At 43.0% G+C, this 27,002-nt stretch overlaps 1 protein-coding gene across 1 annotated transcript in view; it reads left to right on the top strand.

The window, feature by feature from the left end:
- Nucleotides 1-27,002, top strand: part of LOC124795830 (protein spire homolog 1-like) — a 679,725-nt gene that overhangs the window by 256,162 nt on the left and 396,561 nt on the right. Inside the window, exon 3 of the mRNA XM_047259913.1 lies at nt 5,109-5,220. Within this exon, the coding sequence (XP_047115869.1) occupies nt 5,109-5,220 (112 nt within the window). The remainder of the gene's footprint in view (nt 1-5,108; nt 5,221-27,002) is intronic.

Genomic DNA, 27,002 nt, shown 5'->3' with positions numbered 1-27,002 from the left:
TTCCCGGGGCTTCTGGGCGGCCCGCTCGTTCATCATTTCCGTATAGGCTTTATTTCCATTTATGATTAAAAAAAACGTTTTGTATTCAAAATCCATTACGACCATTTAAATCTTAAAACAGCATGTGGCCGATGAGTGTGAACATACTTAACATTAAATCTTTTGCGTTTGAAGACCTGTGCCTTTCGCAAACAGCTTTATAATTAGCTGTCCATCCAGATGCGACAACTGGGCTCGCCAGGATCCTGAAAATAAGAAAAAGGAAGATGAACTTCGTCATCTCGTACAGTAGGGTACACTGCCAGTGGTCTTCCCAGCACGATACTGCGGCATCGTAAACGCAGTGGTTAGCACTCGGGAAACACCTGAAGAAGACGCCGAGTTAGGACGTCGGAATGCCGTGCTGGGAAGACACAGGCCACCGGCAGTACACCCGATTCTTGGAATGACAACCAAATTAAAAGATGAACTTCATTCATCGCCTGACGGTATTACATATAGAAAGTGGTAATTCTGCATGTACTGAAAATTCTATCAAAACAAAATGATGAGACTGTGTGGGTGCATAAAATGTGCTGTTGTAAAATGACAGGATACAAAAATCGTAACTTGGATGCAAAAGAAAAATGGACCTATGTTGACTTGTAGGTATGGCTCATGTCACAGGCTCATGGGGCGACAATATAAAACCACAACTTGAACTACATTGTTTGATCACAGTACACACACACATATCAACTTAGGGAGGATACACCCACTCTTAATCATTAGGTTCGCTCAGTGCTACATGTAAGTAGTGAATGTATGCACTCTATTTTGCTCAGGTGCATAAACTGCTTTGATGTGCTGAGTGAAATGGCATCGGACAGGAATACACACAACGCGTTTCCGTTCTTCTAGAATATCAATTTTTTTTCCTACAGTCTTCATTTACGCCGTGCGGTGTAGCTTAGTTGTTAACACGCTTAGCGTTTTTCCTGCACCGTCCACGTACTGCCAAGATACCACGGAAGCCACGCCTGCGACGGCTGATTAGCCAGTGAGCGAGGAAATTCTCGCGGCTGCTGGCCTTCGCAGAAGCCGTAGGCGGGCAGAGACTGCATCATGTGTGTGTGGCGGGCTTCGGCGGCGCCGCTGGGCGTCTGGGTGTCAATCAGCGCATTCTCGTTTTAAATCCTCAGCCGCGCGTCGTTACGTGCCGTTACAATGTTGATGAGGCCGTTACTGTGACTTACGTCGTCATTGTCTGCTGGCTGACGTGGGCATCCGAAGATTTATGGCCTTGCAGCTCCTCTCCACGCGCATTGTTTGCAGACGACGACAGTCAGTGCAAGTTCGTGAGGCACACATGCACACGGCGTACTCCTACACAACTCGTTCATAAACTTCTACTGATATATTAATTACTATCGAAATTGTATCCAGTAATCTACGGCATGAACAGGCTAGACAGCTTCTAATAACAGATCACCCTTAGTGCGGACTTGTCCTGTTTCGGTACATTTTAGTATATCTTCCGCTCTCTGGACGGAGATTTTCACTCTACAGCGGAGTGTGCGTTGATATGAAACTTGCTGACAGAATAAAACTGTGTGCCGGACCGAGACTCGAACTCGGGACCTTTGCCCTTCGCAGGCAAGTGCTCCCGACTGAGCTACCCAAGTACGATTCACTATCCGTCCTCACACCTTTACTTCCGCCATTACCTCATTTCCTACCTTCCAGAGAGCCTGCGAAATTTGCAAGGCTAACACTACTGGAAGAAAGAATATTACGGAGACGGCTTAGCCACAACCTGGGGAATGTTTCCAGAACTGAATATCATTTCTTCTAGTGCTTGTCTTGCAAGTTCCTCAGGAGAGGTTATGTGAAGTTTGGGAAGTGGGATGTGAGGTACTGTCTGAAGCAAAACTGTGGGACGGGTCGTGAATCGTACTCGGATGTACAGCCGATAGAGCACTTGCCCGCAAAAGGCAATGATCTTGAGTTCGAGTCTGTCGGGCACACAGTTCTAATCTGCAGCAAGTTTCACTTTCGCCTTCTGTTTTTCTTCAACGAAGCATGTGGTATTTTCTCCTTCAGCGAACATTTGACACTTTAAACTCTCTTTGCGTTTCAAGACCCTAGTACGAAGTCAGTTCTGTACATACGGAAACGCATATCCCTGTGTGCCTTCCTGTAACAGGACCAGGGGACACTGAGAATCGGCTCTCCACTACTGAAGTTTTTTTAGTTAAATATTTGTAAAGGAAATTCTCAATGTTATCTCATCTGTAATTGATAGACAAAGGCGATCTCAGTAACACAGGATTTCATGTACCTGTTGAATTCCCTCGGAAACCCCCAACCATGCTTTGTCATTTAGACGAAATATAAAGTCGTGGTACACAAAACAATTTTGACACTCCTCTGTTAGTTCCCATGCTTCCGCCTCACCTTGTCCAAGAGGGAGGAGGAACGTCTTTCAGAACACTTGCTCCAATATTTCAGAGGTCCAACAAAATAGAAAATAAATTTATAGTTAGTACGAAATCGCCATTAATATAGCAACGTTTAAAAACATATTCCATTGAGATACACGGAGGAATCAATTCTCCATGGAAGGCAGGCAGTAGAGACAATAACGTGCTGCTGAAGATGACTTACATGAAGACACACAATGTGGATAAGATTACGGTTACGATCGCTAGATAGAAAATTAAGGTACCTGTAATTAGATTCGCCTGCCTTGTGCCGTCTTGATCCAACGTTTCTGTTGAACTTTTCGCACCAAATGCGGAGTCGTGGACAACTAGTTAATAATTCCTAGTCCTAAATGGCTAATTCGATTGCTATCGGAGTATTAAAAAGCAAAATTAGTTGTAACGCAGTGGGAAAAGGCACTCGTCTCCTTAGTGGTATTGAAGGAAGATAGATAGATAGATAGATAGATAGATAGATAGATAGATAGATAGATAGATAGATAGATACAGAGAGAGAGAGATCTACACATTTTGTTTCAATCAGCCATGTGATGACTGAGCTTCGTGACGGTCATTTACGGGAAAACAATCTTATTTTTGTATCTTATCGCAAATCATTACAGCTATTACCGGTATCGACGTTCAGGGTAGTCATTAGTTGCATGATGAAGATGATGAAGAAGAAGAAGAAGAAGAAGAAGAAGAAGAAGAAGAAGAAGAAGAAGAAGAAGATGATGATGATGATACCGCGTACGATTCAAACAAGACCACGATCTTCGAAAATACGCTTTTCAATCATAGAACCAATCACAAAACTAAAATAGGAAACTGGTGAAAGTTGAAACAGAACGGTCCATTGACGATCTCAGTCTTGTCAGGAAGGTCATTCAATTATTCATACAGCACAAAAACTTTAAATAAAATAGCACTTCCATCGTAGAACTGCTTCTGATGGTAACCCTCGGTAGTATGACAAACTGCCTATTGGCTTCTGTCTCGAGTTCTTCGGCCGACGTTCATCTAATGATTTTACTGATGTTTCCCCAGCACGAGTGGCTGGCATTGTCAAAACTTATCATTAGATGAACGTCGGCCGAAGAACCCGAGACAGAAGCCAATAGACAGTTTGTCAACAAGTGGCCACGAAAGTCTTAACAACCTCGGTAGTATAATGTATGTCTTCCGAAATCGATATTGGCATCTGAAATACATATTTAAAAAGTAGTAAAAAATGCAATCTGTAACCCATGGGTTGGTTTAAACAAAGCAGTGCGGTACTATAGTCGAGTCGCTGTAAGAATATCCATGACAGTTGCAGTGAGCTATGCGCAGGGGCTTCGCGCGCCTGCTGCAACCAGATTCTATAAACGTCTCTATTGCAACGCCTCATTGTTACCGGAGCTCTAGACACGGCTATTGTTTCTGACTTCAGCCGTTAGCGCTTCGTAGTTGAATGCTGGCAACAGCGCTACCGGCTGTCAGGGATCAACTAGTACCGACGTAACTATAGGCTTGCCTTCGTCCCATCTTTCAACTGACTTAACCAGCCATTTATTGGGGATCGTACAGTTCAGTTTGGACAGCAAACCACGGTGCAGCTTGACATTGTAACATTAACAGGTGACCGCAGAGGTGAAAGAAGAGATAACAAACAGTTGAAAAACATAGGAACGACTAGGTTAGGAGCTTTTCAAACTTTACCTACATGGCCATCGAACAGCATCTGGCACGTTTCCCCCACAGACCTAATAGACACATCAGCACCAGAGAGCAGCATTAACAGTTACGTTACTGCTGTAAGTCAGAATTTATGTTTGGATATTAAAGTGAAGAAAAATAACAGGGACTCTGTGGGATGCGAAAGCGGACAGTTTCAGCCTTGCTGGCGAAGTTTATGGGTCTCATATTTTTCTTTTGTCTCCTGCTATTAGAGAGAACTTCGATGTAAAATTCCAGTGACAACGGAGAAAATAGTTTCAGCGACACAGATAGCCGTACCGTAGGTGCAACCACAACGGAGGGGTATCTATTGAGAGGCCAGACAAACGTGTGGTTCCTGAAGAGGAGCAGCAGCCTTTTCAGTAGTTGCAGGGGCAACAGTCTGGATGACTGACTGATATGGCCTTGTAACACTAACCGAAACGGCCTTGCTGTGCTGGTACTGCGAACGGCTGAAAGCAAAGGGAAACTACAGCCGTAATTTTTCCCGAGGGCATGCAGCTTTACTATATGGTTAAATGATGATGGCGTTCTTTTGGGTAAAATATTCTGGAGGTAAAATAGTCCCCCATTCGGATCTCCGGGCGGGGACTACTCAGGAGAACCTTGTTATCAGGAGAAAGGAGTAGTTTGTGGCACAATTTGACTAGAAGAAGGGATCGTTTGGTAGGACATATTCTGAGGCATCAAGGGATCACCAATTCAGTATTGGACGGCAGCGTGGAGGGTAAAAATCGCAGAGGGAGACCAAGAGATGAATACACTAAACAGATTGAGAACGATGTAGGTTGCAGTAGGCACTGGGAGATGAACAACCTTCCACAGGATAGAGTAGCATGGAGAGCTGCATCAAACCAGTCTCTGGACTGAAGACCACAACAACAACAATGTACTCGGTGCACTAAGAGTTGCTTCGGTGTGTTGCAGGTGGTGTTCCACCTGGGCCTCATCATCTACCGGGCGCTGGACTTCGGCCTCAACGAGCGCGAGGAGCGGCACCTCAGCCCCGACCTGGAGGCCCTCATCGACATGATGACAGGTAGGCCGCCGCCAGCATGTCACGTCACTGCGGATGCCAGAGCGATGCGCACCTGCTGACTAAGACCTCCCAGGATATGTCTCCTAACCGCACTATTGGACGGTAGCTGTAGAGCGGCTCAACGAATTTACTACGAGCTGCAACGAAAGTGTTCGAAGTACCCGGCTTTTTAGTCGGGGGATAAAGTACAGGGAACGAAAGGTTATCGACAACGTTTGCGGAAACCAGGCTGCATATCTGTCGGAAAACGAGAAAGGAAAGCAAAGCTGCAGGCTACCCCTCAAGACATTCGAGCTACATAAAGAGCAACCAATAAAGAAAATTATTTAAATAAAAATCTTAATACAACACGTTTTTTTTCCTCCTAGCCCCCACATAGATTCCTAATTGATGCAGATACTCCTGAAAATGTGCTCTTCGGGATTTTTAATTGCTGTGACAAAATTTGTAAAATGTAAAACGAGAAAATTTCCAGTTAGTGTGATGAATGGCAGCTAATCCTAAATGTGGAAAAATGTAAGTTAATGCGGATGAGTAAGGAAGAACAAACGGGTAATTCTCGGATACAGTATTACTAGTGTCCAGCTTGACACAGTCAATTCGTTGTATGTCTGGGCGTAATGTTGCAAAGCGATATGAGATGGCGCGAGCATGTGAAGACTGTGGTAGGGAAAGCAAATGGTCGACTTCGGTCTATTGGGAGAATCTTAGGAAAGAGTGGTTCACCTGTGAAGGAGACAGCGTATAGAACGCTAGTGCGACCTATTCGTGAGAAATTCCAGTGTGTTTGGGATCTGTACCAGGTCGGATTGAAGGAAGACATCGAAGCAATTCAGAGGAGGCCTGCTAGATTTGTTACCGGTAAGTTCGAACAAAACTTAAGTGTTTCGCAGGTGCTTCGGGAACACAAATGAGAATCCCTGGAGGGATGGCGGAGTTCATTACGGGAAACACTATTAAGAAAATTTAGAGAACCGGCATTTGAAGCTGACTGCCGAACGATTCTACTGCCGCCGACATACATCGCGCGTAAGGACCACGAAGATAAAATACGAGTAATAAGGGCACATGCAGAGGCGTATAGTCGTTGTTTCCCTCGCTCTGTTTGCGAGTGGAACAGGAAATGACTAGTTCTGGCACACGGTACCCTCCGCCACACACCTTACGGTGGCTTGCGGAGTATCGATGTAGATGTAAAAAAACGTGGGGTGACTGCAAATACAATTGATGCACGAGTAGTCCACGAAAGTATCTGACAATTCGATTGCACTGCAAATGATACAAACTGTTGTACGATTTTTCACGACGATAGCTACTGTCTTCACTCTTTACATGTATTGCATGCGCCCTTCGGTTTTAGTTTTAATTTTTACACTACTGCCATAGCTACTAAAAATTCACAAGCGCATACTTTCAGAACTGTCTGTATGAGGTTACGAATCTGCATGAGGCTAGGAGAAATTTTTGTATTTTTTGGGAAGTTTTAAAAACATGTTATATTAAAAACTTTTCATTCAAATAATTATTTCCTGCTTTTTAAACTTGGGCGTGTGAAATTTTCCAATCAACTTCAAATATCTATAATGCTACTAAGGTTAAGTATCGCTTCGCCTGAATCAACCAGTATACAGAATTTTAGGGGTATAAGTGCAGGTTTCTTATTGGTAAGTGTGCTGAACAACATTATATCAGTTTGTACCTCGTTTGCAGACGAGTAACTATAGATGTTAGGAGTAGAATGTTTTTAGATGGATTAGTACCTCCAAGTACAGGTGGCAAGGGCCAGCCATTAAAACTAATTTTCTCCTGGGCAGCAGGTCAGGTGTTGAAGTGAGGACGCGAAACGGTCAGTATACACTAACAGGCATAGCCGGGAAGAAACAACAAACACACTAAAGTGGGTACATACTAAGGTACGAATGATCACAGTATCTGCACCATGTATTGCTACTTCCTACGTATATCTCGGGAAAAGACCGTGAAGATAAAAATTAAAGATCATCGAACTCACACGGACACTTACCAGTAATCATTCTTACCGCGAAACATTTGCGACTAGAAAAGGAAAAGGGGAAAATGGCTGGTACACAAAGTACCTTCCGCCACACATCAGACAAGAAAGCGAATTAACATTGCAATGTTATCCAGTTCTGAGCTATTTTGGACATTTAAGAAAGAAAATGGTTCAAATGGCTCTGAGCACTATGGGACTTAACTTCTGAGGCCATCAGTCCCCTAGAACTTAGAACTACTTAAACCTAACTAACCTAAGGCCATCACGCACATCCATGCCCGAGGCAGGATACGAACCTGCGACCGTAGCGGTCGCGCGGTTCCAGACTGTAGCGCCTAGAACCGCTCGGTCACTTCGGCCGGCGGACATTTAAAGCCCGTATCTTATGGAGAAGTTATTTTAAAATCAGTTGCGATGTTTGTACTGAAATACAAACGGACAAGAAATTGACCTAATAAAAATGCTTTAAAATAAAGAAATTTCGAACATTAATTAGAGAGAGATGAAATCAGTACTTTGAGGTTTGCTGTTGATATTGTACTTCGTTCAGAGACGACAGAGTACGTCGAAGATCATGTGAAGGGAATGACTACCGTCTTGAAAACAGGTTGTTAGATGAAACTTCCTGGCAGATTAAAACTGTGTGTCTGAACGAGACTCGAACTCGGGACCTTTGCGTTTCGCGGGTAAGTAAAGCTGTGAGGACGGATCGTAAGTCGTGCTTGGGTAGCTCAGATGGTAGAACACTTGCCCACGAAAGACAAAGGTCCCGAATTCGAGTCTCGGTCCGGCACACAGTTTTAATCTGCCAGGAAGTTTCATATCAGCGCACACTCCGCTGCAGAGTGAAAATCTCATTCAGGTTGTTAGATGAAAATCACAACAATATTAAGAGGAGAATAATGGTCTGTAGTCGAATTAGGCGATTCTGAGGGAACTCGATTTGAAAATAAGACAAACAAAATAATAGATTTGTGTTATTTGGGCAGCAAAATAACTGACGATGGCAGAAGAGGATATTAAATGCAGACTGGCAATATCATTTCTTAAAAAGAAAAAAATGTTACTCTAGAATATAAATTCAAGTATTACGTGGTCTTTTCTGAAGGCATTTGCCTTCAATGAAAGTGGAACATGAATGATGAACAGCTAAGATAAGAGAATAGAAGGGATAAGAAATTTCTTGCGCAGCTTGAGTGATCAAGGGGTTCGTTGAGAGGAAACATCCTGAGAAGGAGGAAGAGGAGTAGTCGTTTGGTGTTTAACGTCCCGTCGACAACGATGTCATGAAAGACGAAGCTCAAGTTCGGAAAGAAATCGGCTGTGCCCTGTCAAAGGAACCATCCCGAAATTTGCCAGAAGCGATTTAGGGAAATCACGGAAAACCTAAATCGGGATGGCGGGACGCGGGTTTGAACCGTCGTCCTCCCCAATACGAGTCCAATGTGCTAATCACTGTGCCACCTCGCTCGGCAAGCACCCTGAGGCATCTACATCTACGTTCTGTAACTACGCTGTATACACCTGCTTATTTTTTTTTACGCTCGCTAATGATTCGAGAATTCTTATCTTCTGAAGGAGACTAAAGTGCCTGAAACCGGTAAAGAAATAAAATTTCTTTTGTGCAACTGTTTGCTAATTTTTTCGACGTTTGCTGAGATGGATAAACTACGAAAAACCAGAAATATTCCCTTGTACCGAGGAAGCTGGCGCAGTTGCGGCGACACTGTACTCTTGATTCGAGAGGACTGCGGATCAAATCCCTGTTAGACCATCCAGATTTATGTTTCCCCTAAGTCGCTTAAGTCAAACGCAGATACGGTTCTTTCGTATGTGACTCCGGTAAATGCCTTCGCCAGTCTTCCCCCATTCTGCCGTGTGATCCGTATCTCCTAATCTCATCTTTCTTCGTTTGACGGCTAGTACGGCCTCGTTCTGTAGTTTCTCCCTCCTTATTTTCTTCAACAGTTTCCTCAGCGGCTGTATTTTAGAAAGGCGTATCGTCGCCTCGACGTCGACCAGCGGGCGTACGTTTCTCAAGCAGCTCCCGCGAGGCAATAGCCGAGAATTATTGATCACGGGCCTGCGCAGTGCGTCCGCTTCTGAGAAAAGCTGGGGCGTGCAGAACGGATCGCATACCCGGAAAGCGGTGCGATACGACGCCGCCAGCGACATGTAAATGGCGGAGAGAGCGGCCGTAAACTGGGTCCCCGAGGCTTGCGTCGTCGATGGAAGTGCTCTCCGGAGCCACTCGCGAGCGGCCTCCGACGCACATCGTATACTCCCCGTCGCCAGAGACCCGCACACCTCTTATACGAGCTCGGTAAAGTGCCCCGTTGAGCTCCAAAAGGCAGAGATTAGCCACGTCCTAACGTTCGTCTCGAAATAGGTCGACGATCAGAGGCGTACGAAGTCACTAATTAAAATTGCTTGACAAGACATGTAAAATATTAGAACGGATTACACTGAGGTGACAGCAGTAATGGGACAGCGATATGCATATGTACAGATGACGGTAGTATCGCCTACACAAGTTATAAAAGGGCTATGCGCTGAGGGAGCTGTGTCATTTGTATTCAGGTGAATCCCGTGAAAATGTTTCCGTCGTGATTATGGACGCATGACGGGAATTAACTGACTTTGAACGCGAAATGGTAGTTGGAGCTAGACGCATGGGACATACCACTTCGGAAATCGTTAGGAAATTCTATATTCCGAGATCCACAGTGTCAAGAGCGTGCTGAAAATACGAAATTTCAGCCATCACCTCTCATCACGGGCAAAATTGGCCGACGGCCTTCAATTTACGTCAGAGAGCGGTGACGTTTACGTAGAGTTTCAGTGCTGACAGGCGAGCAACACTGCGTGAAAAAACTGCAGAAATCAATATGGGAGGTGCGACGAACGTATCCGTTAGGACAGTGCGGTGAAATTTAGCATTAATGGGCAATGGTTGCAGACGATGGATGCGAGTGCCTTTACTAACAGCACGATATCGCCTGCAGCGCCTCTCCTGGACTATTGACCATATCGATTGGACACTAGACGACTTGGAAAATGTGGCCTGCGCAGACGAGTCCCGATTTCAGTTGGTAAGAGCTCATGGTAGGTTTCGTGTTTGGAGCAAATCCCACAAAACCATGGAACCAATTTGTCAACAAGGCACTGTGCAAGCTGGTGGTGGTTCCATGGTGGTGTGGGATGTGTTTACGTGGAATGGACTGGGTCCTCTGGTCTAAATGAACCCTTCATTGACTGGAAATGTTTGTTCGGCTACTTGGAGAACATTTGCAGCCATTCATGGACTTAATGTTCCCAAACAACGATTTCACGTCACTGACACACAGTTGTTCGCCGGGCAGAAGGCGATCCGAGACGGTAATAGGAGGTATCCCATGATTCTTATCACCTCAGCGTAGAACTGGTTACAGCTGCTTCACTTCAGAACTTCGCTCTTTTACAGAGAGAAATGGTCATAAACGCTGATGAACCAAAACATTACGATCACCACCTTATTGGGGTATTAGTCCACCTTTCGATGGTAGTATAGCAGGGTTTCTGCATGACATTGATTCGACAAGGCCTTGTAGCTTTCTGGAGGTATGTGCCACCAGATGCCTTCGGAGATCATTGCGCAGTTTACGTAGATTACGGACCGGTGTATAGCGGGCGCAGAACTGGAACCCGCCAGCGTCCTCTGGGCGAATTTAGGAGCAAAGACGTCAATATGAGTTCATTATCGTGTTTCTCAAAATGCTGTAACGCTGTACTGGCCTCCTGACACCGACGAGTACCATGCTGGAAGATGCTATCGCCGTCGAAAAGGCATGAAGCATGAAGGGAAGCAGATTGTCCGGAATAATGGTCACATATTGTTAGCTGTCTTGGTGTGTTGGCTTAGTACCACAGGTCCCATGGAAGCCCAGCATAGCGTAGTTCTGCATCCACTTGTTTGCGCCCATGGCACGGTGCATTGTTCGAGCAGATGTTCGTCAGGATAACGACGTATCTGGACACAGACATCGACCTGCTGTAACAAGATGCGTCACTCATTCGACAGAAGTCTCCATTGACCCACGGTCCAGTCTCGATAATGCTGTTCCCACTGCTGTCGTAAAAAATGTTCGAATGTGTGTGAAATCTTATGGGATTTAACTGCTAAGGTCATCAGTCCCTAAGCTTACACACTACTTAACCTAAATTAACCTAAGGACAAACACACACCCATGCCCGAGGGAGGACTCGAACCTCCGCCGGGACCAGTCGCACAGTCCATGACTGCAGCGCCTAAGGCCGCACGGCTAATCCCGCGCGGCCTGCCATCGTAACTGATGATGTCTGTGGGTCAGTATGGGTTTGCATAGGTATTGTCGACTACGAAGCACCATATTGAGCACTGTGCGGTAATCCGTGTGCTATGAAGCACTTGTGCCTGAAACAGCCTTGTGCTGTGTTGTCAGATCTTTTACGGATGGCCACCTATATGTTGCTTTACAGAGAAGACAAGAATCTTCAAGGTCTGTAGTGAGCGGTGGACGTCGAATACCTAGTCGCTTAATCGTGGTTTCACTGTCGATCAACCACTTTCCATAGATGCTCATGACTGTAACCTCGCTAACAGCCGACCAGCTTCGTTCCCACGCGCGGGTTCATGGTAAATCTGCCTTTTGTCAAATCCGCCTACGTCAGTGAATTTCCCTATTTGCGTCCCGTATCTTCGTTAGAATAATACCGCATTCATCTGTGCTCAGCTTATACAGCTTCCTTATCGCGTCATGTACCTGCAACGCCTCCAGGTGATATTCAGTCTCGCCGTGGGCAGTGGTCATAATGTTTCAGGTAATGAGTATAAATTATACTAATTCCCTTTTACGGGAAAGTTACGAACTCGACAGAAGGAAGTGCGACGTTGAATTGAGCATTGGCTGCAGAGTAAGTTACTGCGAAGGCGGGCAGCTGCAATGGAGAAGTGATTTTCGAATACTTGTATGTTATGAATGGGCATATCTAAGTCCCTAGATAAATTAGAGCATGTGTTTTGATTATGATATGATAGATCCAAAATGAAATTTTCAAATTACAGCGGAGTGTGCGCTGATATCAAACTTCCTGGCAGATTAAAACTGTGTGCCGGACCGAGGCTCGAACTCGGGACCGCTACCTTTCGTGGGCAAGTGCTCTACCGACTCTTTTTTTTATTTATTAATTCCACGAAAACAGTAACAAAAATGACTAGCTTACAATGAAATGACATAAATAAGATGACAGATAATTGCAGTCATAAATCACAGCATTCACAGAATGAGGAATGATATTCAGTCTTTAGCAGTGGCACACATTTAGCATCTTCACTGTCACTATCAACTAGTGGCAGCTCAGCATGCACATTTTCTTCTTCTGCAGCCTGAGGTACGTCGTCATCTTTTCCCAGACCCAGATTAATCATTCAGTAAATCCCATATGTGTTCCTTCCAGGGTAAATTACGTGGACAGAGCTACTCACGCACGACTCGCGATTCGTGACTCGTTCTCACAGCTTTCCTTTCGCCAGTACCTCATCTCCCTCTTCCAGGAGAGAGCTTCTGTGAAGTTCGGAAGGTAATTAGACAATGCGTTTTGCTAGCCAGGAAACTGTCTGGCTGCAAATATCCTAACTCGGAGTATGAACCGCTCACATGATCAGAGAGACCACTGTTGCAGACGCACACAAGCGTTGATGGTTGCTTGTAACAGTCTGGGGGGTTACTTGTGTCGTGTTGGGTACATAGTCCATGGGGGCTTAATTAATTTATAATGAATGCAAATACTTTTTAATTTTTCGTAACTGTCTGTCCGATTACGAAGTCTCGTAAACGGTTGGCCCTGATTAGTATTAGTACGCAATCTGACTGCATAGAATAACAACAAAGAATGAGAGAAAACTTCCGTTAACACAATTAATTAATTAAGTCCCCAGCAACTATAAAACCTACGAAACAACAAAACACAAGTGTAGCTGTTCTGTGTGTGGAAATGTGATTCAACGTACACATATGGCACGGTTCTTCCTCAATAAGACCAGATATTTTAAACACCATTTATACTGAAGTAACTAAAAAAAACCAGAAATACTATAATTGCACATAGAAACCAGAAATACAGTCTAATACAAGAACACGAGCCAGATGCTTTGTTGACTGAACCTGTGACCAAGAGGCATTATTGTTTAAGACATTGAAATAAATAAAAAAAGGAATTTTTTTTACCTTCATATATATTGACGAAAAGCACATTATAGCATCCCTAATCCAACAACATCTGGTGTCTAGCCCATCAGAACAATACTACAAGTTCTGAACAAGCACTCTCCATGGGAACTTCTCAACAACGACTCACCACTGCTACATCTCAACAAGCACTCTCCACCACGACTTCTCGACAAGAACTGCCAGTGGAGGCGGCTGAATAATACTCTTTGGCGCAATCTCTGGCGCTGTGGCTCAGTGTAGCCACTTTTCAATAGCTACAGTGCACTTTCGGATTACATAGCTAGAGTGCACGTTTGGAAGGAGGAGTGATTCCACCAGTTTACGCTTCGCGCCTTGTGCGGATATATTCCGAAAAATTTTAAGGATATGGAATAAAGCGGAAGTTGTCTCGCACGGGGCGACAGTATTTTTAATCCAGCTGATATGCCCATACGAAGTTACACCAAAGTATTTCACTGTTTTCTTGATAGACTTGAAGTTGACGTTCTGCTGCAAACCACAAAAGCGTGAGAAAGCTGCCAGTTGCCACCAGTCTGATACTGTTAGGCAGTCGGGCAGAATGCTGAATTCTGCCTCGTGAAAGCCGGCACGGCTGGGGCGGGTGGGGCTGTCGTGCGTGGGAGTGGCCAGTGCGCTGTACCGGGCGTATAAGGGAAGCGTGATGTCACGGCCCGCCAGCCGCTTTCTAACCAACACCTGCTCTGCATCTCCACCCAAATCTGCGTCCACATGTAGATTACTGTCCACTCCGCGCCGATAAAGCTTCCAATTTGTGCAGGGTCGCTGCAGGGTGACCGTTATGGCGTTTTCTACACTCAGGGCCGTTAAACAGTTAAATTCTGAGCCTGCTGTTATTCCACAAGACCATATTATGGATTTCCTGTAAAGCTTAATGAGTAAACTACACTGGTCGTAGTCCATTCTAGGAGTTTGATGCCACAATTCACTTACGGTTCCATATAATTGCATTTATTACGTCGACAGAATTAACATATACAGTCACAGTACCGACCTGCATCGGCCATGTTTTCCCTGTGGTACCAACCTAACTTCGGAAGGCAGTCATAAATGTGCAGGTATTGTCGTTCACAACGACCTACTTCAACATTACTCACACAGGAAAAAAGAATGATGTCTTTCCCTAATAGTCGACGGGATGCTAGGTCACAAATACGAAATGTAAATATCCACTTCATAGTAGAATTAAGCTGCCTGATGGCTAGCACAATTTTAATTTGTACTAGTTTTTACATAGGAGTTCGTCGTTTTGTATATTAATTAATCGTAATGCACATTAATGTCGTAGAAACAATATTTGGCTCAACTATTCCATCCTTCGTTCTGTCACCTTAGCAAAATAAAATAAATTTGTTATTACGAAATTTAAAACGACTTTGAAATGATGTATCACTTTGAAGGAAATTTTGCACAGTCCAAAGCTGGTGTTAGATTTATCGACTCTGTAATATTTACGAAGTTAAGGAGAATTTAAAATTGTGATTAATATTATATTTATAATAATTCACCTGATGCAAAAAGAGTTACAGTTCTGTGGGTGAAACATATTTGTTTCTCTATCATCAATTAAATGAACGTTACTTTCGAAAATTGTCATTTCACTGAAATTCATTATTGCCCCATGAATTGTTTCGTTGGTACTTGACCGAGTTGTGTAATTACCCAAGTGAATAGGTCTTCAGTGAAACCCATTATTCTGTTGCTGTTTTTAGTTGGTACAGAACTTCATTTCACGATAGCAAAACATAGGATGATGAATTTCACTGGTTTCAACATTTGCATAAATCCTAAAATAGAATTTCAGAAGGATTGAATGGTCCTTCATTTGAGCAAGCAGTCAGCAATGTAATGCTGTTGTTACAAAGATGTCTTATATATAAAAAATACAATTTATGGTAGGGACAGAATGTCTGTGCTAGTGGTTGTGATAGAAATATCAATATAGTCGACTGTGAAATTATATCAACCGTGGGACCTTTCCTCTCGTAAAAGTTTCATATACGCTCCATAACGTGGTTACTAGAGAGTGGCCATAATGATTATACCGCTGTTAGAAGGATACGGTGGTTTTTAGGACCTATCACCCTTGCGTTTGAGGTAAGGAAACCTTGTAAAAACCAAATCGGACTGACTGACTGACTGACTGACTGACGTCGACCCCCTCAAAGTGCGAGTTAAGTATTTTATCCAAGCGTCCTTCGATTTCATTCAAAAACATGGCATACCTGTCAAGAGATAACGAGTAGTCTGTTTAATCATTATCCACAAATTTGTGATTTAATTTTTGATTTTATTGTAATACGGCGAATATTGTGACGAGTTTATTTCGCTAACGCAAGAGCAACGCAGTCACTCAGCAAACTCTGTTGTAACAATTTCAAAACTACTAGAAAATTTTTTCACAGCTAACGCTAGAAATATTCTATTTTCCATTTATTGTACTCGAGAAAGTAAGCCAGCGATAGAAATGCAGGCATCTGCAGGAGCTTGATAAAAACTTTTGTTTTTTTCCCCAGAGTATAAATCAAATTGATACAATTTTTTACTGTTCATACCAGCTGTTTTCTGGCGTATATCGTATAGTGGATTGTATAGTATGTAAAAGTAATATCGTTTCTCTCCCAGTCTGATGCTAGCCGTTAAATTTGTCGCTACTTCTGCAATCTAATTGTCAGTCTCGCTGTTTTTTCAAGTAGCCTTTGTCAGCCCACGAGGCTGGATGGACAGCATAAAGACGTTTACATACAAGAAAAATCCGAGGTTGTCACAGACTATCGAACTCGGAACCACTGGCGATGCAAACCACTGGCCCACGAAGGCGGACTGCTGCATTGTGGGACCACCTGTACCTGTTAATATCACACTGTTGCTTGAAGACTCGAAAGCGAAACGCGACATCGTGATTGAGAATTTAAAAAAGTTTTTGCTTTCGTATTTCAAAGCGATAACTGGCAAGCTGAGTCTGGCACTTTCCCAGAAAATAGTGAACGCTGACGTGCCATCTTTAAGTATAACATTTACAAGCCGTATCTTTGGCATATAGCATGTTCTGCCAACTTTATTTTCTGATAACAAGCTAAAATTTCTTTCATCCTGTGGCACCTAAGTTATGGCCTTTGCCATCGCTAATATTTGTAGCCTTTGATCGTACACCTACTGTGCCACCCTTGTTTACACGCTGTGCGGATTTTAGCGAGGGCTTGGGTCCCTCATTAAAACAGAATTACGCAGTCTGCGTGAATACAGAGCTGTACAAAATTGCAGCCGTAATGACTCAGCAGAAAAAGTCACTTATTTGGTGCTGTCGCATAAAATGCTGCTTACGTCAGCGGAACACACTACTCGCGCTGAATAAATTTCGTGGTCCGAATTCATCTCACTGACGAACTGTTGGCGCTGTTCACCGAAGGAGACTGTTATCGAAAGATTCAAATTGAGTCTACTGCTGTAAATATATCGATTGCAGAAATTGGAGGGCGTGATTTTCACCTAAATTTTGCCCCAATAGACTGTGTCGCTCCATCCACGGGAAATTAAGAAATTTCCCCAGCCTCTGACATATACTGATGCTGTATAAAAAAAAAATGTGATTTTCTTTTTCTAAATTGTTGAAATTTCCTCTCCACCGACCGTTATTACTACTTGAACAGGGTAATGTTAAGCAAAGGCTGTGAGCATTGTCAGTTTGTGACAGAATTTCCTGACCGCGCCAGATGGCTGTTGTGCGCCCTGGAGCCAGGACCCAAGAAAACTGCGTGTTCTCCAGCCTGAATGTGGACCAGTTTTTCCCTAATCCTCCTAAGTGGGTTTTGGGCGGAACATATATGCCAGGCTTAAAGGTGTTTGATTTACCATGACGGCCGTTATTCTCCAACACCCGTTGCAGAGAAAATTCTGAAAGTCATCACATTACAGAAGCGCTGTAATGGCCGATAAATTCTCCTGATTACGTCTCGATGGAAAGTGTAAATAGTAAATAATTTATTGGAGCAGTTAGGAGTTCCTGAAATAGATTATCTGCTCTGAAGTACACGTGGGGTGTAGATGTCGTGTTCTCTCTAGGGGAGGCACCAAGTAGCTAGATGGACGGTGGTGTCTAGCGAACGAGGCCGCTTAGCGACGTTTTCATTCAACACAATAAAATATATTGGTTTCCTTGAAAAATTGAGAGTGGTATTTTTTGTGGGACTTTTCCCTATACACTTCACTCTGTTTTTTATTTTATAGTCGTGGATATCATACGCACCCGCCAGGGTAGCCGAGAGCGCTAACGCGCCGCTTCCTGGACTCGGGTAGGCGCGCCGGCCCCCGATCGAATCCGCCCGGCGGGTTAGCGACGACGGCCGGTGTGCCAGCCAGCCTGTATGTTGTTTTTAGGCGGTTTTCCACATCCTACTAGGTGAATACCGGGCTGGTCCCCACGTCCCGCCTCAGTTACACTACTCACAGACATTAGAAACACATTCCCACTATTTCCTGATTTACATTAGACGCAGACAGCTGGGGTACACTCATTCCGTCCTGGGGGAGGGCATCCGGCCACCCCTTAAAATTAACCATGCCAGATCCGTACTTAACCATGCCGACCCTGCGCACAATGCGGGATAAGAAAGAAAGAAAAGAAAGTCGTGGATATTATACACGGAAGTTTCTAAGTTCCAGTTGCCGTTGGAGACGATGTATTGAAATGTTAGCGTTATTGCCGCCTGCTGTACGGAGCTGCCTCGTCTTTCTCTTCTTATTGTGCTGCTGATAGGAACCAAAGCTGGAAATGAGAAACTTACAGAAATGAAAACACACTGGGAGTCATCAACTGGTGGTGCTGAATGTATGTTTTTTTTTTTTTTCAGCGTTTTGTTCGCTGATTTGGGGAAACATTGTGACAGACATAAAAGAGCCCCGAAAGCTACATTCCTGTTACTTCTGAATGAGCAGCTGAACACGTCGGGATTTGCCTTATCATGGGCTTCTTCCATTTCTTCAAACACAATGGCTAACCATGCGCAGAGTTCGTCGCCCACTGCTATACTATCTCTTCACATTTCTTCTCAATATTCCTCAAGTTGACTTGAGCGTATATATTACTTCGCGAAATTGGACGGTTGTCCCAGTTTTATTAATTTGTAACCATGATTTATATATGTACAATACTGAATAAAGTACTATACTAGGTGGTCTCACTAAAAATAAACTTTTCATAGTAGAATTTTAGCATCACTCAAGCACTTGGACCAACTTATTTTTCGTAATTACTAGCCCCTCGACAGGAGATGTAGAAATCAAAAATTTGTATCGTGCTTTGTCAGAGTAGCTGATACTAGTTGCCCCAAGAAGTGGAAACTGTCTGGACTCATTCTGTATGATTCGTGGAATTTGTGCTCGTGTTGGGAGAGCTTACGAGAAATCACAGGTGAACACTGACATTTATGTCATCGTACGGACACATCGAGTACTTCATTTTCTTTATCAGTTTCTTGAGCATCCCTGTTTTTGGTAGAGTTCTTTATTTAAATTCAGTTCTTTCCTAACAGCCACTGTCACTTCAGTCCCCTCCTCTTTCTTTATCCATCCGCTTCTGTAATACTAAACATGTATTCAGATGTGCTAAACTAATCTTGATCATTCTTGAAGCCTTTTTATGTTATTAAAATTAGTGTATTGGTGTCGGTTATTATTATCGTTATTATTATTCCTATTGTTGTTATCCCTGTGAATGTTTCTGTAATATCTTTTGTATGCGCTCTTCCTGGTCAGATGCAAGAGAGAATCTTAAGGCCCTAATCTGAACAGCCCAAATAAACAAGAAGTAAATGAATAGTTCCTTATTTACAAATACCGAGTTTAGGATTATAGAATTTTGATCCTTAAAGCTGGAGACGAACAGCCTCCGGCAAATGTTTGCATAAAGTCTTTATCTGCCACAGGCGTCAAGACGTAACAACAATGTCGCTGTCACATCCTACTTCATAAATGAGAACGATAACTGTCAGTGATGGACTAGTGAATGTATTTTTCGAAACGTTACCTCCAGAACGGACACTAGAGAGTAGTTATTACACAATATGTAGAAATTTTCATATAAATGTTTACACAGCCACATCACATGCTTAATTAAAAGACATGTAACGAATAAGTGGCGTTTACAGCACTTCAAAGGATCTTTGACGTAAAGATTCGCACACATTTTAAGCTCCTTTTTAGTTTTAATTGATCGGTTCCTTCTCTTCTAGTCCTTAAAAACGAGCTCCTCACAAAAAAAAAAAAAACAAGTACTAGATAGTACCTACAGTAAATCAGAAATTGCTTCATTACTCACTTCGAAACAGATAAATGAACCAAATGACAGCACTACATAGCAGTAACTACATAAGGGCTATTATAGTGCCGTACAGTGTTTTATTATTGTTATTATTATTATTATTATTATTATTATTATTATTATTATTATTATTATTATTAGAGTGGTTAGACGCAAAACATTAACAGCCTGAAGTCGTCCAATTTCTGCCAGTTCAGAACTAAAGAGTGCAGAAAAAAGGCCATTTACGAACAGTACGTGTGGTGCACAAGTCTGAACTTGTTTGATATTAAATGGGATTGCAGTGTGCAAGTCAAGCGAGTGCCACAATGGAGAGGAGTAACGCAGGGGAAGCATGTTTTGTAACTAGTGTGTACCCTCGCTTTGAAAGTTCGCTTTCTTTTCTAAGGGAGAGTGCAATGCACCACGAATTCTTTCGTCATTCATTCTCTCTCTATCTATCTATCTCTATCTCTCTCTCTCTCTCTCTCTCTCTCTCTCTCTCACACACACACACACACTTGATCTTTCGTCATTTAAAAAAATAAAAATATTCCAAGAAAGGTCTGTCATTCTACCCTTTCAGCTAGGTGCTAAAGTTGGCGATGAAATGTGTGATTGCACTCAGGGGTAATGGTCTGAGAAAGGCTGCGAACGAGTCGTCTAGCGCAACTTCCCGAAATGCGTATAGGAAATAAAAACCGAAATACAGTGGACGGATTTTTCCTAAAATACATACGTCTTTCAATGCCTGTGTGGCACATTAAACCATTATAGATGCTTTAGAAACATGTTTATTAACGGCGTTCACGGCACACAGGTTCTCTATGGCCTACGTCCACATCTGCGTTATTGATGACCCGACATTTAGGACGCTTGATATAAAACTACATTGTGTAATGTTGACAATTCAAAGGCTTAGATTGAAATTGGCTTTGCTGCCAGGAGCAGATGCTGCGGAGTGCAACTAGGCAAATTTTAACTCTGCTGTCAATGAGTGGTGCTCTCATTCATTCTGTGAAAGCGCCCATTCATTGCAGCTTCGCAGCAGCGCAGAGGGCGGTTGCGCCAGCAGTGCTGCGGCTCGCGCGTTTCTTTTCGTTTTTGCCCTTGCCGGCTTTGACGCGGAGTGTGTGCGGCGACGCACGTGCCGGCCAGAGGTCACCGCGGTATCGAGCGTCCCGGAACTGCGCATGCGCACTGGGTGCCGCGGCGCGCAGCGCAGCGCCGCAGACCCTTCGGCGCCACAACAGGTGCCGGCCGCTGCCGCGCCGACCTGGACCTGACGCACTCGCCTACACCTTCCACTGCGCGGCGGCCCGCGTGCACAGGGTCAGCCGAGCCGGCGGACTTCAAACAGCAGTGCATTCCGACCGTACGCTTCCCAGGAGAAGATGCAGCAGCTTGCAGACATTTCAGCTGGCACCGACGCTACAGTCAGAGCTGTCAACGTTGGTTCATGTCCCACACTAACCACAAGACGTCTTATATTTGCTGTTGGGGATCGTGTTGTGCATTCCCACAACGCACTTTCCTCCAATTGCGTCCGCTACGCCCGACAGCAGATAAAAGCATGGAAAAATATGTTAGTACACCACTGTGCATGTAGAATAACTTTATTCATTAGAACTAAAGACCACAACCAGAGATGTTACTTGGTAAACTAGCAGTATGGGGTTTCGATCCTAACCTCTACCTGTAAAAGAATTATATAAATTAGCCTTCTGCAATAAGTACATAGTAATTATTTAAATAATTTATCATATGCCTCACACAATGGGGAAAAATATTCTTAAACTACTAGAAAAGTAAACATCGAAATGACCAAAGAACCGCTTGCATCTAGGAACGCCTTCAGTGGCAGGCTGTACCTCGTGCATATTGGATCTCATTCATAGTGAATGGCCGGCCATGGTGGCCGAGCGGTTCTAGGCGCTACAGTCTGGAACCGCGCGACTGCTACGGCCGGAGGTTCGAATCCTGCCTCGGGCATGGATGTGTGTGATGGCCGTAGGTTAGTTAGGTTTAAGTAGTTCTAAGTGCTACGGGACTGATGACCTCAGAAGTTAGGTCCCATAGTGCTCAGAGCCATTTGAACCATAGTGAATGCCGCGCAACAAAAAATGGGTCGCAAAGGAAAGGAAATAATTGTAGAGGAAAAGCAAGTAGTTATTTCCGAATATGACAAGGGAGAATCATTTTCACAAATAGCTGGTGTTACTGGAAGACGTCGGGCAGTTTTTCACTCCCTAATATTGTGATTTAGAGAAAGATTTACTCTCATTAATAGCGAAAAAGAATGTAGACCACAGATGTTAATCCAAAGAGAATGGAATATGTCAATAAGGATGGTCAAAAATAGTCCTAAATTGAGAGCTTCTGCATTGTCTGCGCATGCTAATTATTATCACACGCCAAGTGCTGTTCTCCATATTTTACGAGTAAGTAGTCAGTTTTTGGAGCTAGGATACCTAGAAGGAAACCACACACCAGCAAAAGGAATAAGAAATTAAGACTGGAATTTGCTCGGACATAAAAGCAAGAACATTCTGGGACAAGGTACTGTTCACAGATGAAAGTAAATTTAGCGTAGGCTATTTGTAAACGATGGCAGAATTTTGATGTGGAGATGACCAAATACTGATCTGTGTCCCAAAGACATTCAGAACACAGTAAAGGATGGTGGTGGAGGACTTAACGGTATGAGGATGTATGGCTACATCTGGTGTTGGGAAACTTGTTTTTGTTGAAGGCAACGTGGATAGATTTCAGTGTTTAAATGTCGTGAAGTGAAATCTGCACAGATTACTGCTTTCAAAAAGGCAGTGTTCTTACGCATACAGCGGAAATTGTTCGTCTGTGGTTGTTTTACCATTTCTCCCTATGTTCTCAAGTTTCCAGCATAGAGCGCAGACCTTAGTCCAATCGAATATCTTAGGAGTACACTGGAAAGAATGGTCAGAAAACATGAAATACGAAGTAAGACTGCTCTAAACAACATCTACAACAAAAATGGGAAAATATTACTTCATAGTTTACCAAAAAACTGATTTATTCCATGCCAGACAGGTTAACAGAAGTGATCTGTAGAAGAGGAGCTCTACAAAGTATGAAAAGTCTTAATTTTCTTTGTATAAATGAATACTTCTTATCCCACAATGTGAAGCACGATGGTGCAGAATTTTTATTTACATTTTACAAAAAGCTAATTTAGTCAATCGTTTCATGTGCAGATTATGAAGGACGCCCCCATACTGTTGCTTTACCAAATAAAATGTCTGGTTGCGTTATTTAATTGTAATAAATAAAGTTATTCTACATGAGCAACGGTGTTTGAATGCTTTTTTCCATAACTGTATTTCGTGGCACGATTATAGTAGGCATGTTTCTTGTCTGTTTATCTGTCTCATGCGTTTCGCTAACCTCTGGATCAATTCATTGGATGAATTGAGCAGGGACCTACAGTTACAATAAACAACGGTGCGACTCAGCGGAATTGTACCAAACATGAAAGTTCCCTTTAAGTGCCTGAAAATATTTTTAGAAAAAAACATAATTTAAGACTTCCGCGCTAATGCCCAGATGCTAAAACGCCACAATTAAACAGATTCTCCAGGAAGTTGCGTATAACTGTCGAGTATAACTCCAATACTAAATGTCTGAAGATGGCCTTGTAAGCCGAAAATCGGTTAACAATAAAAGTAATATTGTAGAACAAAAGCAACCTGGTGCTTTTCATCTATTATAATGTTGTTTTACCAAGAACCGACGGAAGATTCTGTTAACATAATTTCCACCATAATGAAAAGCCCAATTACAAAATGACATTTTTTTTAAATTTCTTTTCAGACAGATCCCATTTCACTAGATAGAATTATTGCACGTAACTGTGCAAACAGGACCTTGGTCTGATGTCATTACAAACTATAAAACATAATTAATCGAGATAAGAAGTCAACAAATTACATTAGTCTGCACCTTTACAATAAAAGCCACAAAATGCCACTTGTTAACCGAAACGATGTATTTGAATTGTTATAATATACGCGAAGAAAGCTTTCAAAAGGTTATATGTTGACTCTCAAATAGCTCATTTCACGTGTATCCGATAGTGACTGAAGAAATAGCGATATGATGATTGGGTAAACATTTTTTTAAATTAAAGTTATCAACCAGCGTCGCTTTAATTTAGTGGAGTTAATAATCGATGACGTACTAATCACAGAAATGAATCACAGTAAAAGAATCTTAGAAAGAAACAAAGTTTACCAAGACCATTTGAGGAGCCAGTGCGTGAAGTTATTGACACGGTGAAGATTTTCAGTGCGATCAGGGATGGATGATGCCTGTCTTGTCAGAAGAGTAGTTCTGAACGCTTGACGTCGTCTGCATATGAAAATTTAATGTCGACAGCGTCGGTTTTGGAATTTGCACATAGTCACGTGTGCAACTCACCTTTATATTGAAAGCAGTTGACCGGTATACATCGAAGACTATGTCGCTCTTTACGGGGTTTTCACACTACGTCGGAGATAATGGCCTCAGCACAGTAGTCCACTATCTCGTTGTGACTGTGGAGAGACATACAGTTGTTCCAGAACAGTGGTCGTCAAACTGCAGGCCACATGCGGCCCGAATTCGTGCGGCCCGCGGTTCTCAGCCATATTTTATAACATCCAATTAGCAGCAACGGCCGAATCCAAAAACGTCAACTAAACCTAAAATTTTGTGAGTGTAGTTGTCCTTTGTTAGTAACAAACAAAAAACTTACAGAGACAATACTGTTTTAAGTTTTGTTTCAAATTGCAGTTGGCATTGGTTAATTTGGCCGTGACCTGAGTAAAGTTGGTCACTTACCTCAGCGACAGAGGGGTAATTAGTGCGTCCACTAGCGAGTTAGAGGCTGTGGGAAGGGGAATGTTTCATAGTTTATCTTCCAGTACTGACAGCTCACGGCCCTAAGCGCCTCCTGTTGACCTTCTGCTGCTTTCTAAATTTTGACACGGAAGAAGCACACATTTGTGACTTTGCGTATCAGAGACGGTCATCTTCAAATGCGGTACACATTTTTAGCAAAGAATATGAAATTTAGGCGTTTTTAATACTACGCCGTGAGTAGAAGGAAAACGGCATTCAATACATTTAGTAAACATCTGTGATCGTTTGTCATAGTGCATAATGCACCTAAACGTAAGTATAGTTAATGTTATTGATGAATTAAAAATCCTTTACACAGACAACACAGCAGCCTTTCGTCACGCAATTACGTCAGAAAATTGGGGCCGCTGAGGGTAGCAGCAATGTGAAACGAACAGTCAACAAGAAGTGCTCCGAATAGTGCCGAGTTACAACGATCAGTACTAGCTAGCCGGCGGCCAACTTATCGCGTCCTTGTCATGGCCAACCTATTGGGACCTTGTAACCTAATTTATGTACGTCACCAATAATTAATAATATGATAAATGAAAGCGCTAGTTTACTTTCGTTCTACAGCATTACTTTTATAGTAGTAACCGGTTTTCGGTTAGCAGGGCCATCTTCAGCCATTTACTGAGGATTGTCCCCAAAGAAGTTTGAATGTTTGTAAACAACAGTTGAAGAGAAGTTACACATCTAGATCGAAGCAGAAACGTGCATAAATAACTTTTGCCGGTGTGATGGTAGTGCAATGTAAAAGTGAAAAGTTGAGCAGTAAATAAATAACGACGCAGTAAAGAGGGAAAACTTCAACATCAAACAGGAACAGCAAACCTATGCAAAAGGTCATCTTAATAAAAAAAAACAATAAAATAAATTGATATGAACTGTTATTTAGGCCTGCTGTTCCTGTTTACTCCGTTTTTATTTATTTACTGTTCAATTTTTAGTTGCATTATACTTACCATAGAAGTGTGTTCATATAGACCTAATACCCAAAACTAACATTTTAGGTTAATTTTCGGACATTACGTTAGATTAGTTCTTGCCGGTAGGGCGGGAGGTCAGAGTAAGCACAATCGTCACCCCGCCCCCCCCCCCCCCCCGTCTGCCTCGAAAACACCAACTGCAAATTTCGTGTGTGTGTGTGGAATTCACCCCTTTATTAAATGCCTTTGTCTGTAACACAAAAATAAGACAGAAATCTTGTTGTTTGTTGAGTTATGGTCGGAACTTTATTCTTTGAAGATTATGTTACTTGTGCAGTTCAGGTTCCCTCACAATGACAAATCCGCTATAAAAAAGTCTTGATTATCACTCGACGTAGCGTACCTATAGAAGCAATGGGGTTAAGTATTATTCAGTTGGTTTGTGGGTGTTCATGATAACGACGTATACATAAATGACAATAAACAGTCCTCACCACTTCGGCAATTGCGAAAATATCTCGGGAATCGAAACATTTTGTGACGAACTGCTTCAGTATAGTTTTCCACTGGAGGAAGAAACGCAGTCGTATACAATTGGTCGCATGTTTATAACTACTTCTATTAACGTATACTTGCAATACACAATTGAACCCCAGGTCCTGGTTCCTATTTGACTCTGCGGCAGTTTATGGTCCATCTTTTTCTTCGTTCGGGATCACATAGAAATCTGTACGTGTGAAAATCATTTTTGCAGTGGTTAGTGCAGTTTACAGCTGAGCAGCCACCCATATTTACGACGAATTCTAACAGAGAAGCAACTCAGCCTGAAATAACCACAGGAATCAATGCGGCAAATCAGTGCGGCATTATTTGGCGTTAATGGGCTATGGCAGGAACCCAACGACGCAAGTGCCTGTAACAGCACGACAGCGTCTGCACCACGTCTCTCGGGCTCGTGATCGTATCGGTTGGGCCCTAGACGACTGGAAAACAGTGGCCTGGTCAGATGAGTTCTGATTGCAGTTGATAAGAGCAGACGGTAGGGTCCTAGTGTGGTGCAGACCCCACGAAGTCATGGATCCAAGTTGTCGACAGAGGACTGTGCAAGCTGGTGTTGACTCCGTCGTGGTGGGATCTGTGTTTACATGGAATGGTCCAACTGAACCGACTCAGATCATTGGTAGCCATTCATGGATTTCATGTTCGTAAGCAATGGAATTTTTATGTATGACAATTCGCCATTTTGCGGAGCCACAACTGCGCGAGATTGGTTGAAAGAACATTGTGGACAATTCGAGCGAATGCTTTGGCCATCCAAATCGACCTAAAGAATCACATCGAACATTTATGGGAGATAA

The sequence above is a fragment of the Schistocerca piceifrons genome, chromosome 4 (assembly GCF_021461385.2).
Source record: "Schistocerca piceifrons isolate TAMUIC-IGC-003096 chromosome 4, iqSchPice1.1, whole genome shotgun sequence".
In the NCBI taxonomy this organism is placed as follows: Eukaryota; Metazoa; Arthropoda; class Insecta; order Orthoptera; family Acrididae; genus Schistocerca; species Schistocerca piceifrons.
The sequence above is the reverse complement of the archived record's forward strand: the minus strand, read 5'-3'. Positions and strand labels throughout refer to the sequence as shown.